This window comes from Parasteatoda tepidariorum, chromosome 10, assembly GCF_043381705.1.
Source record: "Parasteatoda tepidariorum isolate YZ-2023 chromosome 10, CAS_Ptep_4.0, whole genome shotgun sequence".
Lineage (NCBI taxonomy): Eukaryota > Metazoa > Arthropoda > Arachnida > Araneae > Theridiidae > Parasteatoda > Parasteatoda tepidariorum.
Genome location: NC_092213.1, coordinates 32,994 through 50,039, shown reverse-complemented (window position 1 = coordinate 50,039; position 17,046 = coordinate 32,994). Strand labels below are relative to the sequence as shown.

At 30.6% G+C, this 17,046-nt stretch overlaps 1 protein-coding gene across 1 annotated transcript in view; it reads right to left on the bottom strand.

Annotated features, from left to right (window-relative positions):
• The window catches only part of LOC110282098 (putative inorganic phosphate cotransporter), a 32,429-nt gene extending 23,755 nt beyond the window's left edge, over positions 1-8,674 (bottom strand). Inside the window, exons 1-3 of the mRNA XM_071186065.1 lie at positions 8,549-8,674; positions 4,436-4,635; positions 1,320-1,553 (exon numbers count right to left, since the gene is read on the bottom strand). Of these exons, the coding sequence (XP_071042166.1) occupies positions 1,320-1,553; positions 4,436-4,635; positions 8,549-8,594 (480 nt within the window). The 5' untranslated portion in view covers positions 8,595-8,674. The remainder of the gene's footprint in view (positions 1-1,319; positions 1,554-4,435; positions 4,636-8,548) is intronic.
• Positions 8,675-17,046: the final 8,372 nt, after the last annotated feature.

Sequence of the window (17,046 nt, the reverse complement as noted above, 5' to 3'; positions counted from 1 at the left end):
CAAAAATTAGCAAACTTTCAATTAATTTGAAAATTTTTTGATAGGGGCAACACGACTGAACTACAACAAATTGGTCTCGCAACGTAAGTTTCTGAATTACTAAGAAGTAGTCTTGTCTTGTCATTTGAGCTGGGCGCCTGGGCCGCCCCTTATCCCGTCCAGCAGTGAATCGTTAAGATACGGTTCCCAGCAGATCACCGAAGTCAAGCATCACTGGCTGCTGTCAATGTGCGGGTGGGTGACCACTTGGATCAGTCTGCGTAGGGACCGAGGGTGTGCGGTGTTGGTCCTCGTTAAACTGTTCTACCGTAAAGTGCTCGACTTCGCGTATAGATCGTTGGGCTACCGAAGCGGGGGTACCATCCCCTCTGCAGAGGATCGAAATTGTTAAGGCATGTCTTCGGATCATTCTCTGGGATGTTTCCCAGACCGTGGCTCATTGCGCAGCTCTAGTGCGACGTAAATGAACTACAACTACAACCGCCCCTTATCCCATCTATCATGAAGTATTTATTCTTTGTAGGCAATCTTTATGGTTAGCAGTCATTGGGGTTGCTATTTAGACTAAGAAGAAATGGTGAATAAAAATCCTAAGTAAGAGACTACCACTCGAAAATATTTCTCTGCTGTCCGAAGCGAGTATGCATTGCAGGCCTTGTTGCCATGGGTGGCTCAAAAATGCGGAGATGCCAGATCCCACCGTTCTGAAAATATATTTTCTAGTGGTAACGAAATTTGAGTTGTTTTTTAGTTATATTTAGAAATTATTTTAGAGTTTTGTTGAAAATTTAATTGTTTAAGAGTTAAAAAGTCCCTATAACTTAAACTGTTTAGAGGACGACTTGGAAGTACACATTGACAAAAGAATATCGATCAAAGAAGATCGAACAAATGACAAAAAAATATCGACAAGAGCAGAAGCAACATTCCTTTCCCTTCTTTCTACTCATTAGCTGCCTGTATCAACTAATTTTGCTTTTATCAATTAATCATTAATAAATATATAAATAATTGTAGCAATTATGCATAAAAGAATTAGCGATTAATTGTATCAATTATGCATAAATTACCCATAAATAACTTTATGATTAATTGTATCAGTTATGTATTAATTAATCATAAATAAATGTATGATTAACTATATCAATTACGCATAAATTAATCATAAGTAATTTTATGATTATCATAATAAATAAATTAATCAGAAATAAATTTATGACTAATTGTAACAACTATGCATAAACTTGGTGAATTTATTTCTGCTCTAATTCTTTTTTAGGGAGACATATACTTACATTATAGAAATATATATTTCTTACCTCGCCTAAGCCTTGGATTACCCGAATAACAATAACTGCGGTGAAACCCAAGTCTGAGAATACAGGAATCAGCAATGTAATTATTCCTGTCATAAGTATACCGCCACCATAAACGAACTTGAAGCCAAATTTTTCAGCCAAGATACCTCCAAGGATTTGTGTTGCAATGTTACCGTAAGAAACACAACCAAGAAAATGTGACTGCTGTCTGACATCCCACTCATACTGTTTACCCTGAAAATTTCAAACCTTGTGTCAGCGTAGTCAAAAGGATCAGTAATTATGATAAATACGGAATTAATTATATTTACTAATGTCATTTATGCCTTACCAAATAATCGAAAAAATAATTATTTCGAATTAATGATTATTATTAATTAATAATTATTTTATTAATTAATAATTATTTTAGTTTGTATTAACCGTAATAAGTTATTTTAAGAAACATGTGAAAGGTTTGGAACAATATCGTGATATGCCAAAATTTTACCAAAGAGGACATTTCCAAATTCCATGGATCCAAATCTTTCTTTGTATCATTTCTAGAGAGTTAGGTTCCATGCAGTTTCTGAAACTTACAATAAATGTGAGTACAGTACACCGAAACATGTTATTCGGTACATGGAAATTAGTAGTGTTCATAAAATCGCACTCCTGTGCAATTCGACATTCATGACCCAAAATCTACATACAAATTAGAGTAACAATTAAAAAACCATGTGTTACTGTCTTGAATGTGTTTGCGATTTTGCGCATACTACAAAATTTACATTAAAAAAAAGATGTCTCAGGCATATGTAAGAAACTTTAAATTTTAGGGTTTTTGACATTCTTAAGTTTGGGTTATTGTCGAGGTTTACTATGACGGTTTAATTTCCCATCCATTCAGTGAAAGTTCGCACAAACACTTTCTTACGTAGGTTTACTCAGTGTTAGTCGAGTCGTATTTACTAAAATATTCTCTTTCTAGCGAAATGAATAAGAATTATTTACTAATAGCATACTAACTAACGGGTGGATAATAATTACCAAGAGTGATTTAATAAGAACTGAAAATATTATATAAAATCATTCTTTAATATGTGTTGCTGCATCTTCTTCAAGCCGTAATATACTTTTGTATAGCGCAAAAAGAACGGACCATCCTAAATAACCATTGATTAAATGATCGGATCTTCACGTTTTAGAGCTTAATCTTAATAGTTCGAGGAGGTTACCTGAAATATGCTAATTAATTAGTGCCGACGATTTTTATAAGTTACAAAATCAGAACGTTCATCCACAAAAGGTTCTTTTTGTGGATGAACATACTTTTTTTCGACGCATTTGGATATCTGACCACAAAATACAGATAGGCACAATCTGGGAAATACGACCCTAATAGTTTGATCAGAACCTCCTACTTTCTTCATTAGACTACTCCTTTCATCTTTGGTGAAGATCCGATCGTTAGATTAAAAGTTATTCAGGGTGATCCGTTTATAATTTTCGCACCGAACATAGCTTTACATATATCACACACAACTTTCAAAATCAACAACAACTTTCTTTAACTTTAACGTTGAAGGCATCTAAATGATTTCAACTCCCTTAACCCTTTAGCGCCGATTGTCACAAATACGTGCCATCATAAAACCGTATCAATCAGGGTAAAAAGATAAAACTGGTAATCAAAGTAGTTCTTTAGCAGTTTATTTGTGGGCGGGGTTATAATTGTTTGATTTATTTAATTCACCATTACTTTAGTTCAAAATAAAATTATTTAGTTATACTTAGAACTAACATTGATTATATATATATATGATTAAACTAACAATAATTAAAGTAAAAGCNAAGTTATTCAGGGTGATCCGTTTATAATTTTCGCACCTAACATAGCTTTACATGTATCACACACAACTTTCAACTTCTTTAACTTTAACGTTGAAGGCATCTAAATGATTTCAACTCCCTTAGCCCTTTAGCACCGATTGTCACAAATACGTACGTGCCATCATAAAACCGTATCAACCAGGGTAAAAAGATAAAACTGGTAATCAAAGTAGTTCTTTAGCAGTTTATTTGTGGGCGGGGTTATAATTGTTTGATTTATTTAATTCACCATTACTTTAGTTCAAAATAAAATTATTTAGTTATACTTAGAACTAACATTGATTATATATATATGATTAAACTAACAATTATTAAAGTAAAAGCAAAGTAAGTCTATCAAAATAGCAACGCCAACATTTAAGCTACCGTTTTTTATTTATTTACATCCTGATTCTGATTTTATACGAATGCTTTTACGAATCACCCGCCCACAAGGGGTTAAGCTTGTTCTACTTCTGAATTCGGGGTTAGTGGCACCATACTTTTTGTACAAGGTTTTTGAAGATAAATTTAACCCTTTCAATACGGCAAAAAAACAGCAGGGGTGAAAGCGAGACGGAAAAGAGGAAAGGCTGGTAGTAAAACCATTTCAGTTATAGTTAGTTTTGGGGAGGAGTTTACCTATTCTTTTTTTAAATTTTTCAACAATATCTACTTTATCTTCATCATCATCATCGAAATATAACTGGGCGCCTGGGGCCGTTAGCGGCCTTTTTCCCATTCATCTTGTATTTAATCTTTAAGGTGGTTCTTTCTGGTAATTGGAATAAAAGGANCTGCTTTATCTCGGAAAAGAAGCAGTTTTATATATAGGCCAGAATTATATAAGAAATCTTGATAGTTACAGATATTTCATTTTTTTTGAAAAAAATGCTGGGAATGAAATGTTTAACGTACTAGGTTTTTCTCTTTTCCGTCTTGCTATATAAGGGCTTTCACCCATGGACTGGGATAGCACACGTCCCGTCCGGTGCGAAAGGGCTAAGAGAGTACCGAAGCATAACTGCAAAAATTGTATTGATATATTTACAGTAGAAAATAAAAAATGCGACATACGAAATAGAATGCAATTCACGTGACCTTTTGTTGAAGCTATGAAAACTATTAGACGCGCACACTAATAGCTGTATTCAGTTGCAACTACTTGGCTCCGTGGATAATGAAAATTTATGTTAATCTAAATGAAAGGCTGTGTTTAATTGTGAAATGTGTTAATGTGTGAAAGGCTGATTCTCCAAACTTACTTTGTACTCATTGCGAATCATTTGTGACGAATTCACTGGACATTCATTTACAGTATTGTTTTTAAATATCTCGTCTGCATGATTGACCATTGCCACGATCGATATGCTGACCGCGGCTCGTATTATATAGACAATGATTGAGCCCATCAGTGTAAGAAAAACAAATACATATCGTTTTGGCAAATAGAAATCCATGCATCCTGAAATTATAACATCAAATTATTGGTTGCGAAAATGCATCTGCATAAAAATCTAAAACAAATTGCATTATTATAGCCTATCAAATAGATTTTAGAGATATTTATAAAAATTTTCCAGTAGGCGGAGCAGTTGGCATCCCTGACTTTATTATAGTTAACCCTTTAATGGGATATCTATTTTCAGTAAAGTATTTTTTGGAATTGAAGTTGTTTTAAGAATAGTAATTGATATAAGAAAAAAAAACTCATTTAGTTTAGAAAAATGCCATTTTCTTGGTGGTAAATATATTTAACACAACCTATTAGGAATGTATTGACTTTTATTTTTCTTTATTCATAAAATAAATTTTATAAATGCTACAAACCTCAAAAGGAATTATGCATTTTATATACATACTTGCCAACTTTCAATCCCTTCCATTATGATTTTTCCCAGTGGTAGTAAAATAGAATAAAAATTTCAATTGCAAGCAAAAAAATACGTTGTATTTGAAAGAACATCAGCTGACAACCATGATAGTAACGCATATTATTATATATGCTGAATTTTTTTGAGAATAGTGGTGATCAAAATCATTTAAAAATTAAGTTTAAAGAAGAAAATATAGTATATATTTACTACCACTTTAAATATAAAAATGAAATTTTACGCCAAATGCGTAAAAGTTGGCAGGTATGTATATATTTTATACTTTTTCTTAAACTACCAAATTGTTACCAATTTTATTCAAACGCACTCCAAGAAAGTTATTAACAAATGGAAACCTAAATTAAAAGTGGTAAAAAAGCGGTGGGAAGTATACTTCCCACGGCCTTCGACAGGGTTAACTCGTGGTGACACTTATAACGAGTGGGCGTAATTCACATAATTCTACAATTTTTTACTATTAAATTTGCTACTAATTTATTAAAAGTTTTGCAGTTCGCACTCTTGAATTAAGCGTAATAACGAATAAAATTAATAAAGGGGAAAATACTTTAATTGTTGACAAAAATTAACATTTCTTTCTCTTTTTTGAATACACTCATAACACGTGATTCAGTCATTTTTTAGAGTCATTTTTCTGATACGATCATTCCGATAACATCGCATATTCAGGATGTGTGGAGTCATTTTGAGAGTTTTTTGTCTTTTTTTTTCACTTTAACTAATGTTCTTTTAAATAAAGGTAAAATAATTTATTAATGATTGGTGAAAACGTTAGAGTAAATCATTAAAGTGTAATAAATAAACAATTAAATAAAATAAACTCAGATAAAGAAGCGAGGATGTTCTTTTTTTGTTGCTTCAAAACGATGATAATATTTTATTTCAATTCCAAATAATATCTCATTACAATTTGAAAAACATACGTACGGAATGGAATAACAGCAAATGATGTAGTGTGGGTATCCCGATCCTGATTGATTGCTGAAGCGTGGCATTTGTTTACGTTAACAACTTTTCTTTCCATTCTATTTCGAGTAAGTCAAACCCATCACTAAAGTGTAACATTCTTTTATTCCAGCTTAAAGATTTCCAATTCTCCAATTTTTTTATTTCACACAAAGACAGGTGTGAAGACCCGTAAAACCTAAACTAATTATGCATCGAAGTTGCCAGGTGCACAAAACAAAAATATATCACGCTTTTAATAAAATACACGAACAAATAATAAATCAAAGTTAAGTAAAAGACGTAGACGTGAAAGAATTATATTTCGACAAAATTCGGTGTGCGAAACGGTGCGATCCGATGCTTTATTTTTAATTTGAAATCACTAAAAAAAAGTGATCTTTGACACCACTTTTTACTTTTTTATGAATTATTCACGCTATTCATTCTAAAATTTAAATTAAAAAACTTACTGAATCATTAAAGTAATACATATGAGCATATTATGATGGTGAAAGAATCTTTATTAAAAATTAAAATTAGAAAATGACATTTAAATATTGTTAACTATGAATGTATTTCATTAATAGTGTGATTTGTGTGGAGATAATTTGTGCTGAAACTTTAACACGTCATTTTGCTCATAAAAGATCGTTTGTGCTGAAATAATAGGTTCCACGTGTGTGGGTATCCGTGATGTTCTTCTTTTTGAAGTTCAAGTACCCAATCACCCCAGATCTCCCCTCCCCCTTCTTAACTGCATGTTGACAAAGACATGAAGATGTGAGCTATAGCAAGATAGTCCATAAATAATATTTGCCATCAAAATTTATAAATTGAAACATATTTTAATTTTCATCAAAGTCATTTTTTTTCACGATTTTTATAATACTAAGAAGTTTCGCTCCCCCCCCCCTGCTCACTCCGTCCATCAATCCTCGTAACAGCCTTACATTCATCTCATTTTTTCCCTTAAAAGTTTATACTTTTCAAAAGAAAATAAAAGGTCATTTTGGTGAATGATGCCTGATAAAAAGAGTTATTATCACTGGAAGCACAGAATTTTATTTTTGTTTTATTTATTTAATTTTATTTATTTATTTATTTATTTATTTACTTATTTATTTATTTATTGTAATGGTTCGTAGATATTTTCTCTTCTCTGATTACAAACCTACAATCGGTATCTCCTGACATTTAATTTTATTCATTCATTTATTTATTTATTTATTTACTTATTTACTTATTTACTTATTTACTTATTTATTTATTTATTTATTTATTGTAATGGTTCGTAGATATTTTCTCTTCTCTGATTACAAACCTACAATCGGTATCTCCTGACAAGCTACAATTTTCGAACAATTCAATTCTATATACCAAATTGGATTTTTTTTTTAAATTCCCTGGAGTGAGTGTCCCCACTTCTCTGCTACGTAGAGAGTGCCTTAAGGAAGTCGATAATACATTTCAGTTTCTATTTCTCATCTTCAGTTTCTAAGATTATATATTTTTTCTTTAGGTGTTATTTTTAAAAGAGCAAACACGTCTATATGCACGTATAAGGACCTATACGTTCTTTATAAACTTATATTTTTAAAGTAAAAAGTAAATTAAACTAAAAATATCATTTCGAAATTTTTTTTTATAGCTTACAGAACAAAACGTGTACAAATGTAACAATAAATTAGCTGCGTAGTGTAATCAATTGGAAGTAAAATTATTATTTTTATATTTTCAGAACTTAAACACATCACACAATTATCATGCACTTATGTATGTGCTTAATTTTCCAAATTTTTGATTTTTCACATTTATACATCTTTAATTTTTCAATTATTACCTATTTAATTAATAAATACAAAAATGTAACATAAGAGCTTAAGCTTTACTCTCACTTTAATCATCAGTACTAATTCACCCGCAGAATATTGAAGATTTGCCAGCTATGAATTAGTTAATTAAAAATGATTTATTATTTTCGGTTTAGAGCCTTACAGTTGTAAACTCAATAGTATCACTTATATACTCAATTCAATAGTAAGTATATAAATAAAAAAAAAATGAAATAAGGAAATACTTTTTGTAAATTAACATTGCATACACAATTAATAAATTAACAATGTTGATAATTTACATTTTAACTCTTGCACAAGCTATAAAACTATATAAAGTCTGTGTAGAATTTTTTTCAATTGCGATTTTGTATTTACATCTATACAAAATAACATCTATACAAACAACACCACCACCCCATCTATACAAACATTTATATAAACCATAATTACAAAATTTTTTTTATATGAACTGTGCTTGAAACATATTCAAATAAATTAATTAATAGAGAAACCTCAACTGTAGGTTTATGTAAAAGTTTTTTAAGAATTTAAATGTATGGAGTTTTATATCCGATTATAAGCTTCTTATAAACATCAGTTACTAATGAATAAATAAATAAAGAGAATAAAAAATTAAATATTTTTTTTTTAAATTTTGATTCATTATTATATTTAAAAAGAAATAAATGAAGTTCTTTACCTCGTAGTTTAAAAACCCCAGGTAAACTCGTTGTTTCTTCAATCATTTCGTATTTGTTTGTTAGGCGGAGAGAAAAACAACTTTTGAATTACGCTGTTTTCATTCAATGATTATAATCGATCATTTGAATCAAATATGATTAAGCACTTCTTCAAGGACTCAATGAAAATTATTCATTTGTGTTATTCAAAAGTGGTTTGGTCTATTTTTGTTTGGAGATGGAACACGAAAGGAATGATTTTCTCGTGGCGGAACCTCTGGCGCAATGAGCACATTTCATTCGCAATGTGAGCATGTTAATAACGAGAGACCATTAGTTATTTTTAAAATGTGTAATGGCTCTAAGATAGAACCGCGGTGACTCAGGGGATAGAGCGTTCGCCTCTAAATGAGGTGACCGGGTTCGAATCCTAGCAATGGCTGGAGTCTTGTAGTCAGGATAACCCATGATATGTTTTCGAGGTTTTCCTCTCCATGTAACTAAAATGCGAGTTAGTTCTTTCAAAAAGTCCTAAAGGAAGGCTAGTTTGTCCCAATACTTGATCCAGAAGTTCCTTGTCCTCTGGATCGGGTTAAAACTTACAAGGCTACAGAGTTGAATGTTGATAGTTGTAAACTCAGAATTGGATCGACAACGACAATTATAAAATGTTTTTAAGTTTTATAAATTATTTTGAATGGAGAATGAAATTTATTCGTTGTATCAATGTTAATTTCAAAATTGGGTTTCATGTCAGACAATTGTATTCGCAGGTCTGGAACGGAGTCTAGTCTAGTACTTTATTTGATTTTACGTTGGACGTTACGTTTGATTTTGACGTTTCAATTTACGTACATTTTGATAAACAGTTGACGTAAATAATATATAAAAATAACGTAATATTTAACACAAAATTTTATGTAGATTTTCCGTTTTTTGTAAAACCATTTTTTGGTATAATTCAAAATTTCAACTTACGTAAATTTTGACGTTGGTGACGTAAATATGTAAAAATAACGAACTCAATCTTACCTAATAAAGAATGGTTTGTAAAATATTAGCAAAAGAAGCGAATTTGTTTACGTAAAATTTTAAGTAAATTTTACTTACGTGGGATAACCATTTTTTGTTATAATTCATCGTTTCAGTTTTACGTAAATTTTACATATGCCCAGTAAAATTNTACAAAATTTACATTAAAAAAAAGATGTCTCAGGCATATGTAAGAAACTTTAAATTTTAGGGTTTTTGACATTCTTAAGTTTGGGTTATTGTCGAGGTTTACTATGACGGTTTAATTTCCCATCCATTCAGTGAAAGTTCGCACAAACACTTTCTTACGTAGGTTTACTCAGTGTTAGTCGAGTCGTATTTACTAAAATATTCTCTTTCTAGCGAAATGAATAAGAATTATTTACTAATAGCATACTAACTAACGGGTGGATAATAATTTCCAAGAGTGATTTAATAAGAACTGAAAATATTATATAAAATCATTCTTTAATATGTGTTGCTGCATCTTCTTCCAGCCGTAATATACTTTTGTATAGCGCAAAAAGAACGGAACATCCTAAATAACCATTGATTGATTAAATGATCGGATCTTCACGTTTTAGAGCTTAATCTTAATAGTTGGAGGAGGTTACCTGAAATATGCTAATTAATTCGTGCCGACGATTTTTATAAGCTACAAAATCAGAGCGTTCATCCACAAAAAGTTCTTTTTGTGGATGAACATACTTTTTTTCGACGCATTTGGATATCTGACCCCAAAATACAGAGGATAGGCACAATCTGGGAAATACGACCCTAATAGTTTGATCAGAACCTCCTCCTTTCTTCTTTCTCCCTTAGACTACTCCTTTCTTCTTTGGTGAAGATCCGATCGTTAGATTAAAAGTTATTCAGGATGATTCGTTTATAATTTTCGCACCGAACATAGCTTTACATATATCGCACACAACTTTCGAAATCAACAACTTTCTTTAACTTTAACGTTGAAGGCATCTAAATGATTTCAACTCCCTTAACCCTTTAGCGCCGATTGTCACAAATACGTGCCATCATAAAACCGTATCAATCAGGGTAAAAAGATAAAACTGGTAATCAAAGTAGTTCTTTAGCAGTTTATTTGTGGGCGGGGTTATAATTGTTTGATTTATTTAATTCACCATTACTTTAGTTCAAAATAAAATTATTTAGTTATACTTAGAACTAACATTGATTATATATATATATGATTAAACTAACAATAATTAAAGTAAAAGTAAGTCTATCAAAATAGCAACGCCAACATCTAAGCTACCGTTTTTTGTTTATTTACATCCTGATTCTGATTTTACACGAATGCTTTTACGAATCATCCGTCCCCAAGGGGTTAAGCTCGTTCTATTTCTGAATTCGGGGTTAGTGGCACCATACTTTTTGTACAAGGTTTTTGAAGATAAATTTAACCCTTTCAATACGGCGAAAAATCAGCAGGGGTGAAAGCGAGACAGAAAAGAGGAAAGGCTGGTAGTAAAACCATTTCAGTTATAGCTAGTTTTGGGGGGGAGTTTACTTATTCTTTTTTAAAATTTTTCAACAATATCTACTTTATCTTGGTAAAGAAGCAGTTTTATATATATGCCAGAATTATAAAAGAAATCTTGATAGTTACAAATATTTCCTTTTTTTTGTAAAAAAATGCTGGAATGAAATGTTTTACGTACCAGGTTTTTCTCTTTTCCGTCTTGCTATATAAGGGCTTTCACCCATGGACTGGGACAGCACACGTCCCGTCCGGTGAGAAAGGGTTAAGAGAGTACCGAAGCATAACTGCAAAAATTGTATTGATATATTTACAGAAGAAAATAAAAAACGCGACATACGAAATAGAATGTAATTCACGTGACCTTTTGTTGGAGCTATGAAAACTATTAGACGCGCACACTAATAGCTGTATTCAATTGCAACTACTTGGCTCCGTGGATGATGAAAATTTATGCCAATCTAAATGAAAGGCTGTGTTTAAATACGCAATTATTTTTTTCAATAATCCTGGTAGAATTTTACAAAAAGAAACAGGGGTTAAATGATTACAAAAATGACCTAGATCATAAGTAACCAGCTCGATGACCTGGATAAAAAAAATTACTTCGACGGTTATAATTACTAAAAAATATTTTTACAAATTTATTTTGGACCACTTGTTTTTGCCAATATGATTTCCAAAAACATTCATAAAAAATATCAAGATTCTTCAAACTTACTTTGTATTCATTGCGAATCATGTGTGACGAATTCACTGGACATTCATTTACAGTATTGTTTTTAAATATCTCGTCTGCGTGATTGACCATTGCCACTATCGATATGCTGACCGCGGCTCGTATTATATAGACAATGATTGAGCCCATCAGTGTAAGAAAAACAAATACATATCGTTTTGGCAAATAGGAATCCATGCATCCTGAAATTATATCATCAAATTATTGGTTGCGAAAATGCATCTGCATAAAAATCTAAAAAAAATTGCATTATTATAGCCTATCAAATAGATTTTAGAGATATCTTTATAAAAATTTTCCAGCAGGCGGAGCAGTTGGCATCCCTGACTTTATTATAGTTAACCCTTTAATGGGCTATCTATTTTCTGTAAAGGAATTTATAAAGTATTTTTCGGAATTGAAGTTGTTTTAAGAATAGTAATTGATATAAGAAAAAAAAACTCATTTAGTTTAGAAAAATGTCATTTTCTTGGTGGTAAATATACTTAACATAACCTATTAGGAATGTATTGACTTTTATTTTTCTTTATTCATAAAATAAATTTTATAAATGCTACAAACCTCAAAAGGAATTATGCATTTTATATATTTTATACTTTTTCTTAAACTAACAAATTGTTTCCAATTTTATTCAAACCCTCGCCAAGAAAGTTATTAATAAATGGAAACCTAAATTAAAAGTGGTAAAAAAGTGATGGGAAGTATACTTCCCACGGCCTTCGACAGGGTTAACTCGTGGTGACACTTATAACGAGTGGGCGTAATTCACCTAATTCTACAATTTTTACTATTAGATTTGCTACCAATTTATTAAAAGTTTTGCAGTTCGCACTCTTGAATTAAGCGTAATTACATAAAATTAATAAAGGGGAAAATACTTTAATTGTTGACAAAAATTAACATTTCTTTCTCTTTTTTGAATACACTCATAACACGTGATTCAGTCATTTTTTAGAGTCATTTTTCTGATACGATCATTCCGATAACATCGTATATTCAGGATGTGTGGAGTCATTTTGAGAATTTTTTGTCTTTTTTTTCCACAGTAACTAATGTTCTTTTAAATAAAGGTAAAATAATTTATTAATGATTGGTGAAAACGTTAGAGTAAATCATTAAAGTGTAATAAATAAGCAGTTAAATAAAATAAACTCAGATAAAAAAACGAGGAAGGTCTTTTTTGTTGCTTCAAAACGATAATAATATTTTATTTCAATTCCTAATAATATCTCATTTCAATTTCAAAAGCATACGTACTTAATGGAATAACTGCAAATGTTGTAGTGCGGGTATCCCGATCCTGATTGATTGCTGAAGCGTGGCATTTGTTTACGTTAGCAACTTTTCTTTCCATTCTATTTCGAGTAAGTCAAACCCATCACTTAAGTGTAACATTCTTTATTCTAGCTTAAAGATTTCCATTTTTCAAATTTTTTTATTTCACACAAAGACAGGTGTGAAGACCCGTGAAACCTAAACTAATTATGCATCGAAGTTGCCAGGTACACAAAACAAAAATATATCACGCTTTTAATAAAATACACGAACAAATAATAAATCTAAGTTAAGTAAAAGACGGAAATGCTAAAGAATTATATTTCGACAAAATTCGGTGTGCGAAACGGTGCGATCCGATGCTTTATTTTTAATTTGAAATCACTAAAAAAAAGTGATCTTTGACACCACTTTTTACTTTTTTATGAATTATTCACGCTATTCATTCTAAAATTTAAATTAAAAAACTTACTGAATCATTAAAGTAATACATATGAGCATATTATGATGGTGAAAGAATCTTTATTAAAAATTAAAATTAGAAAATGACATTTAAATATTGTTAACTATGAATGTATTTCATTAATAGTGTGATTTGTGTGGAGATAATTTGTGCTGAAACTTTAACACGTCATTTTGCTCATAAAAGATCGTTTGTGCTGAAATAATAGGTTCCACGTGTGTGGGTATCCGTGATGTTCTTCTTTTTGAAGTTCAAGTACCCAATCAACCCAGATCTCCCCCCTCCTTCTTAACTGCATGTTGACAAAGACATGAAGATGTTAGCCATAGCAAGATAGTCCATAAATAATATTTGCCATCAAAATTTATAAATTGAGACATATTTTAATTTTCATCAAAGTCATTTTTTTTCAAGATTTTTATAATACTAAGAAGTTTCGCTCCCCCCCCCCTGCTCACTCCGTACATCAATCCTCGTAACAGCCTTACATTCATCTCATTTTTTCCCTTAAAAGTTTATACTTTTCAAAAGAAAATAAAAGGTCATTTTGGTGAATGATGCCTGATAAAAAGAGTTATTATCACTGGAGGCACAGAATTTTATTTTTGTATTATTTATTTAATTTTATTTATTTATTTATTTATTTATTTATTTATTGTAATGGTTCGTAGATATTTTCTCTTATCTGATTACAAACCTGCAATCGGTATCTCCTGACAAGCTACAATTTTCGAACAATTCAATTCTATAGAACCAAATAGGATTATTTTTTTAAATTCCCTGGCGTGAGTATTGAGTGTCCCCACTTCTCTGCTACGTAGAGAGTGCCTTAAGGAAGTCGATAATAAATTTCAGTTTCTATTTCTCAGCTTCAGTTTCTAAGATTATATAATTTTACTTTAGGTGTTATTTTTAAAAGAGCAAACACGTCTATATGCACGTATAAAGACCTATACGTTCCTTATAAACTTATATTTTTAAAGTAAAAAGTAAACTGAACTAAAAATATCATTTCGAAAATTTTTTTTATAGCTTACAGAACAAAACGTGTACAAATGTAACAATAAATTAGCTGCGTAGTGTAATCAATTGGAAGTAAAATTATTATTTTTATATTTTCAGAACTTAAACACAGCATCACACAATTATCATGCACTTATATATATGCTTAATTTTCCACATTTTTAATTTTTCACATTTATACAAGTCTAATTTTTCAATTATTACCTATTTAATTAATAAATACAAAAATGCAACAGAAGAGCTTAAGTTTTACTCTCACTTTAATTATCAGTATTAATTCACTCGCAGAATATTGAAGATTTGCCAGCTATGAATTAGTAAATTAAAAATGATTTATTATTATTTTCGGTTTAGAACCTTACAGTTGTAAACTCAATAGTATCACTTATATACTCAATTCAAAAGTCAGTATATAAATAAAAAAAATGAAATAAGGAAATACTTTTTATAAATTAACATTGCATACACAATTAATAAATTAACAATGTTGATAATTTGCATTTTAACTCTTGCACAAGATATAAAACTATATAAAGTCTGTGTAGAATTTTTTTCAATTGCGATTTTGTATTTACATCTATACAAAATAACATCTATACAAACAACAACATCTATACAAACAACAACATCTATACAAACAACACCACCACCCCATCTATACAAACAACATCTATATAAACCATATTCACAAAAAAATTTTCATATGAACTGTACTTGAAACATATTCAAATAAATTAATTAATAGAGAAACCTCAACTGTAGGTTTATGTAAAAGTTCTTTAAGAATTTAAATGTATGAAGTTTTATATCCGATTATAAACTTCTTATAAACATCAGTTACTAATAAATAAATAAATAAAGAGAATAATAAATTAAATATTTTTTTTCATTTTGATTCATTATTATATTTAAAAAAATAAATGAAGTTCTTTACCTCGTTGTTTAAAAACCCCAGGTAAACTCGTTGTTTCTTCAATCATTTCGTATTTGTTTGTTAGCCCGAGAGAAAAAAAAACAACTTTTGAATTAGGCTGTTTTCATTCAATGATTATAATCGATCATTTGAATCAAACATGATTAAGCACTTCTTCAAGAACTCAATAAAAATCAAGGACTCAATATTATTCAAATGCTGAAATGCAACGGTTCGGTTTATTTTTGTTTGGAGGTGAAACCCTAAATGAATGACTTTCTCTTGGCGGAACCCTTGGCGCAACGAATACAAATCATTCGCAATGTGCGCATATTAATAACGAGAGACCATTAGTAATTTTTAAAATGCGTAATGGTTCTAAGATAGAACCGCGGTGACTCATGGGATAGGGCGTTCGCCTCTAAAGGAGGTGACCGGGTTCGAATCCTAGCAATGGCTTGTCCATAAGAATTCCCCACCCAGCTGACGCCGACCACAGTGCTGACATAAAATATCCTCAGTGGTAGACTGATCGAGGGTTAGAGTTTTGTAGTCAGGATAACCCATGATCTGTTTTCGAGGTTTTCCTCTCCATGTAACGAAAATGCAAGTTAGTTCTTTCAAAAAGTCCTAAAGGAAGGCTAGTTTGTCCCAATACTTGATCCAGAAGCATACCCCCCAACTTATGAGGATTTTGAAAATAATTCTTTCTAGTGGTAGCGAACCAAAGTAGAAATTTTTAAAGCAAATGGATCTCTCATAAAACTTTTATCAGAACTTAAGAATCTAGCCATATGGCCTGCACTTTTATAAGTAATAGTGGACAAGTTACGCTAAAATTAATTTTTTTTAAATATTAAGACATTAATTTTGCTACCGTCTGAAAAGAAGATTTCTGAAACTACGGGAATTCCGTAGCAGTTGGAGGGTATGCAGAAGTTCCTTGTCCTCTGGATTGGGTAAAAAATTACAAGGCTACAGAGTTGAATGTTGATAGTTGTAAACTCAGAATTGGATCGACAACGACAATTATAAAATGTTTTTAAGTTTTATAAATTATTTTGAATGAAGAATGAAATTCATTCGTTGTATCAATGTTAATTTCAAAATTGGGTTTCACGTCAGACAATTGTATTCACTGGTCTGGAACGGAGTCTAGTCTAGTATTTTATTTGATTTTACGTTAGACGTTACGTTTGATTTTGACGTTTCAATTTACGTACATTTTGATAAACTGCTGACGTAAATAATATATGAAAATAACGTAATATTTAACACAAAATTTTATGTACATTTTCCGTTTTTTGTAAAACCATTTTTTGGTATAATTCAAAATTTCAACTTAAGTAAATTTTGACGTTGGTGACGTAAATATGTAAAAATAACGAACTCAATCTCAGAGATGCCAACTGCTCCGGACACGACAAAATAATTAAAAAAACGGTAATTAACTACAAAATAAATTTAGTAAATATTAGACTATTTTTGCTTGCTTTATAAAAGGTATAGCACGACATATGTACTATAAGGTGGTGAATTATATAATCCTACGAATTATTTAGAAATAGTGGTGGA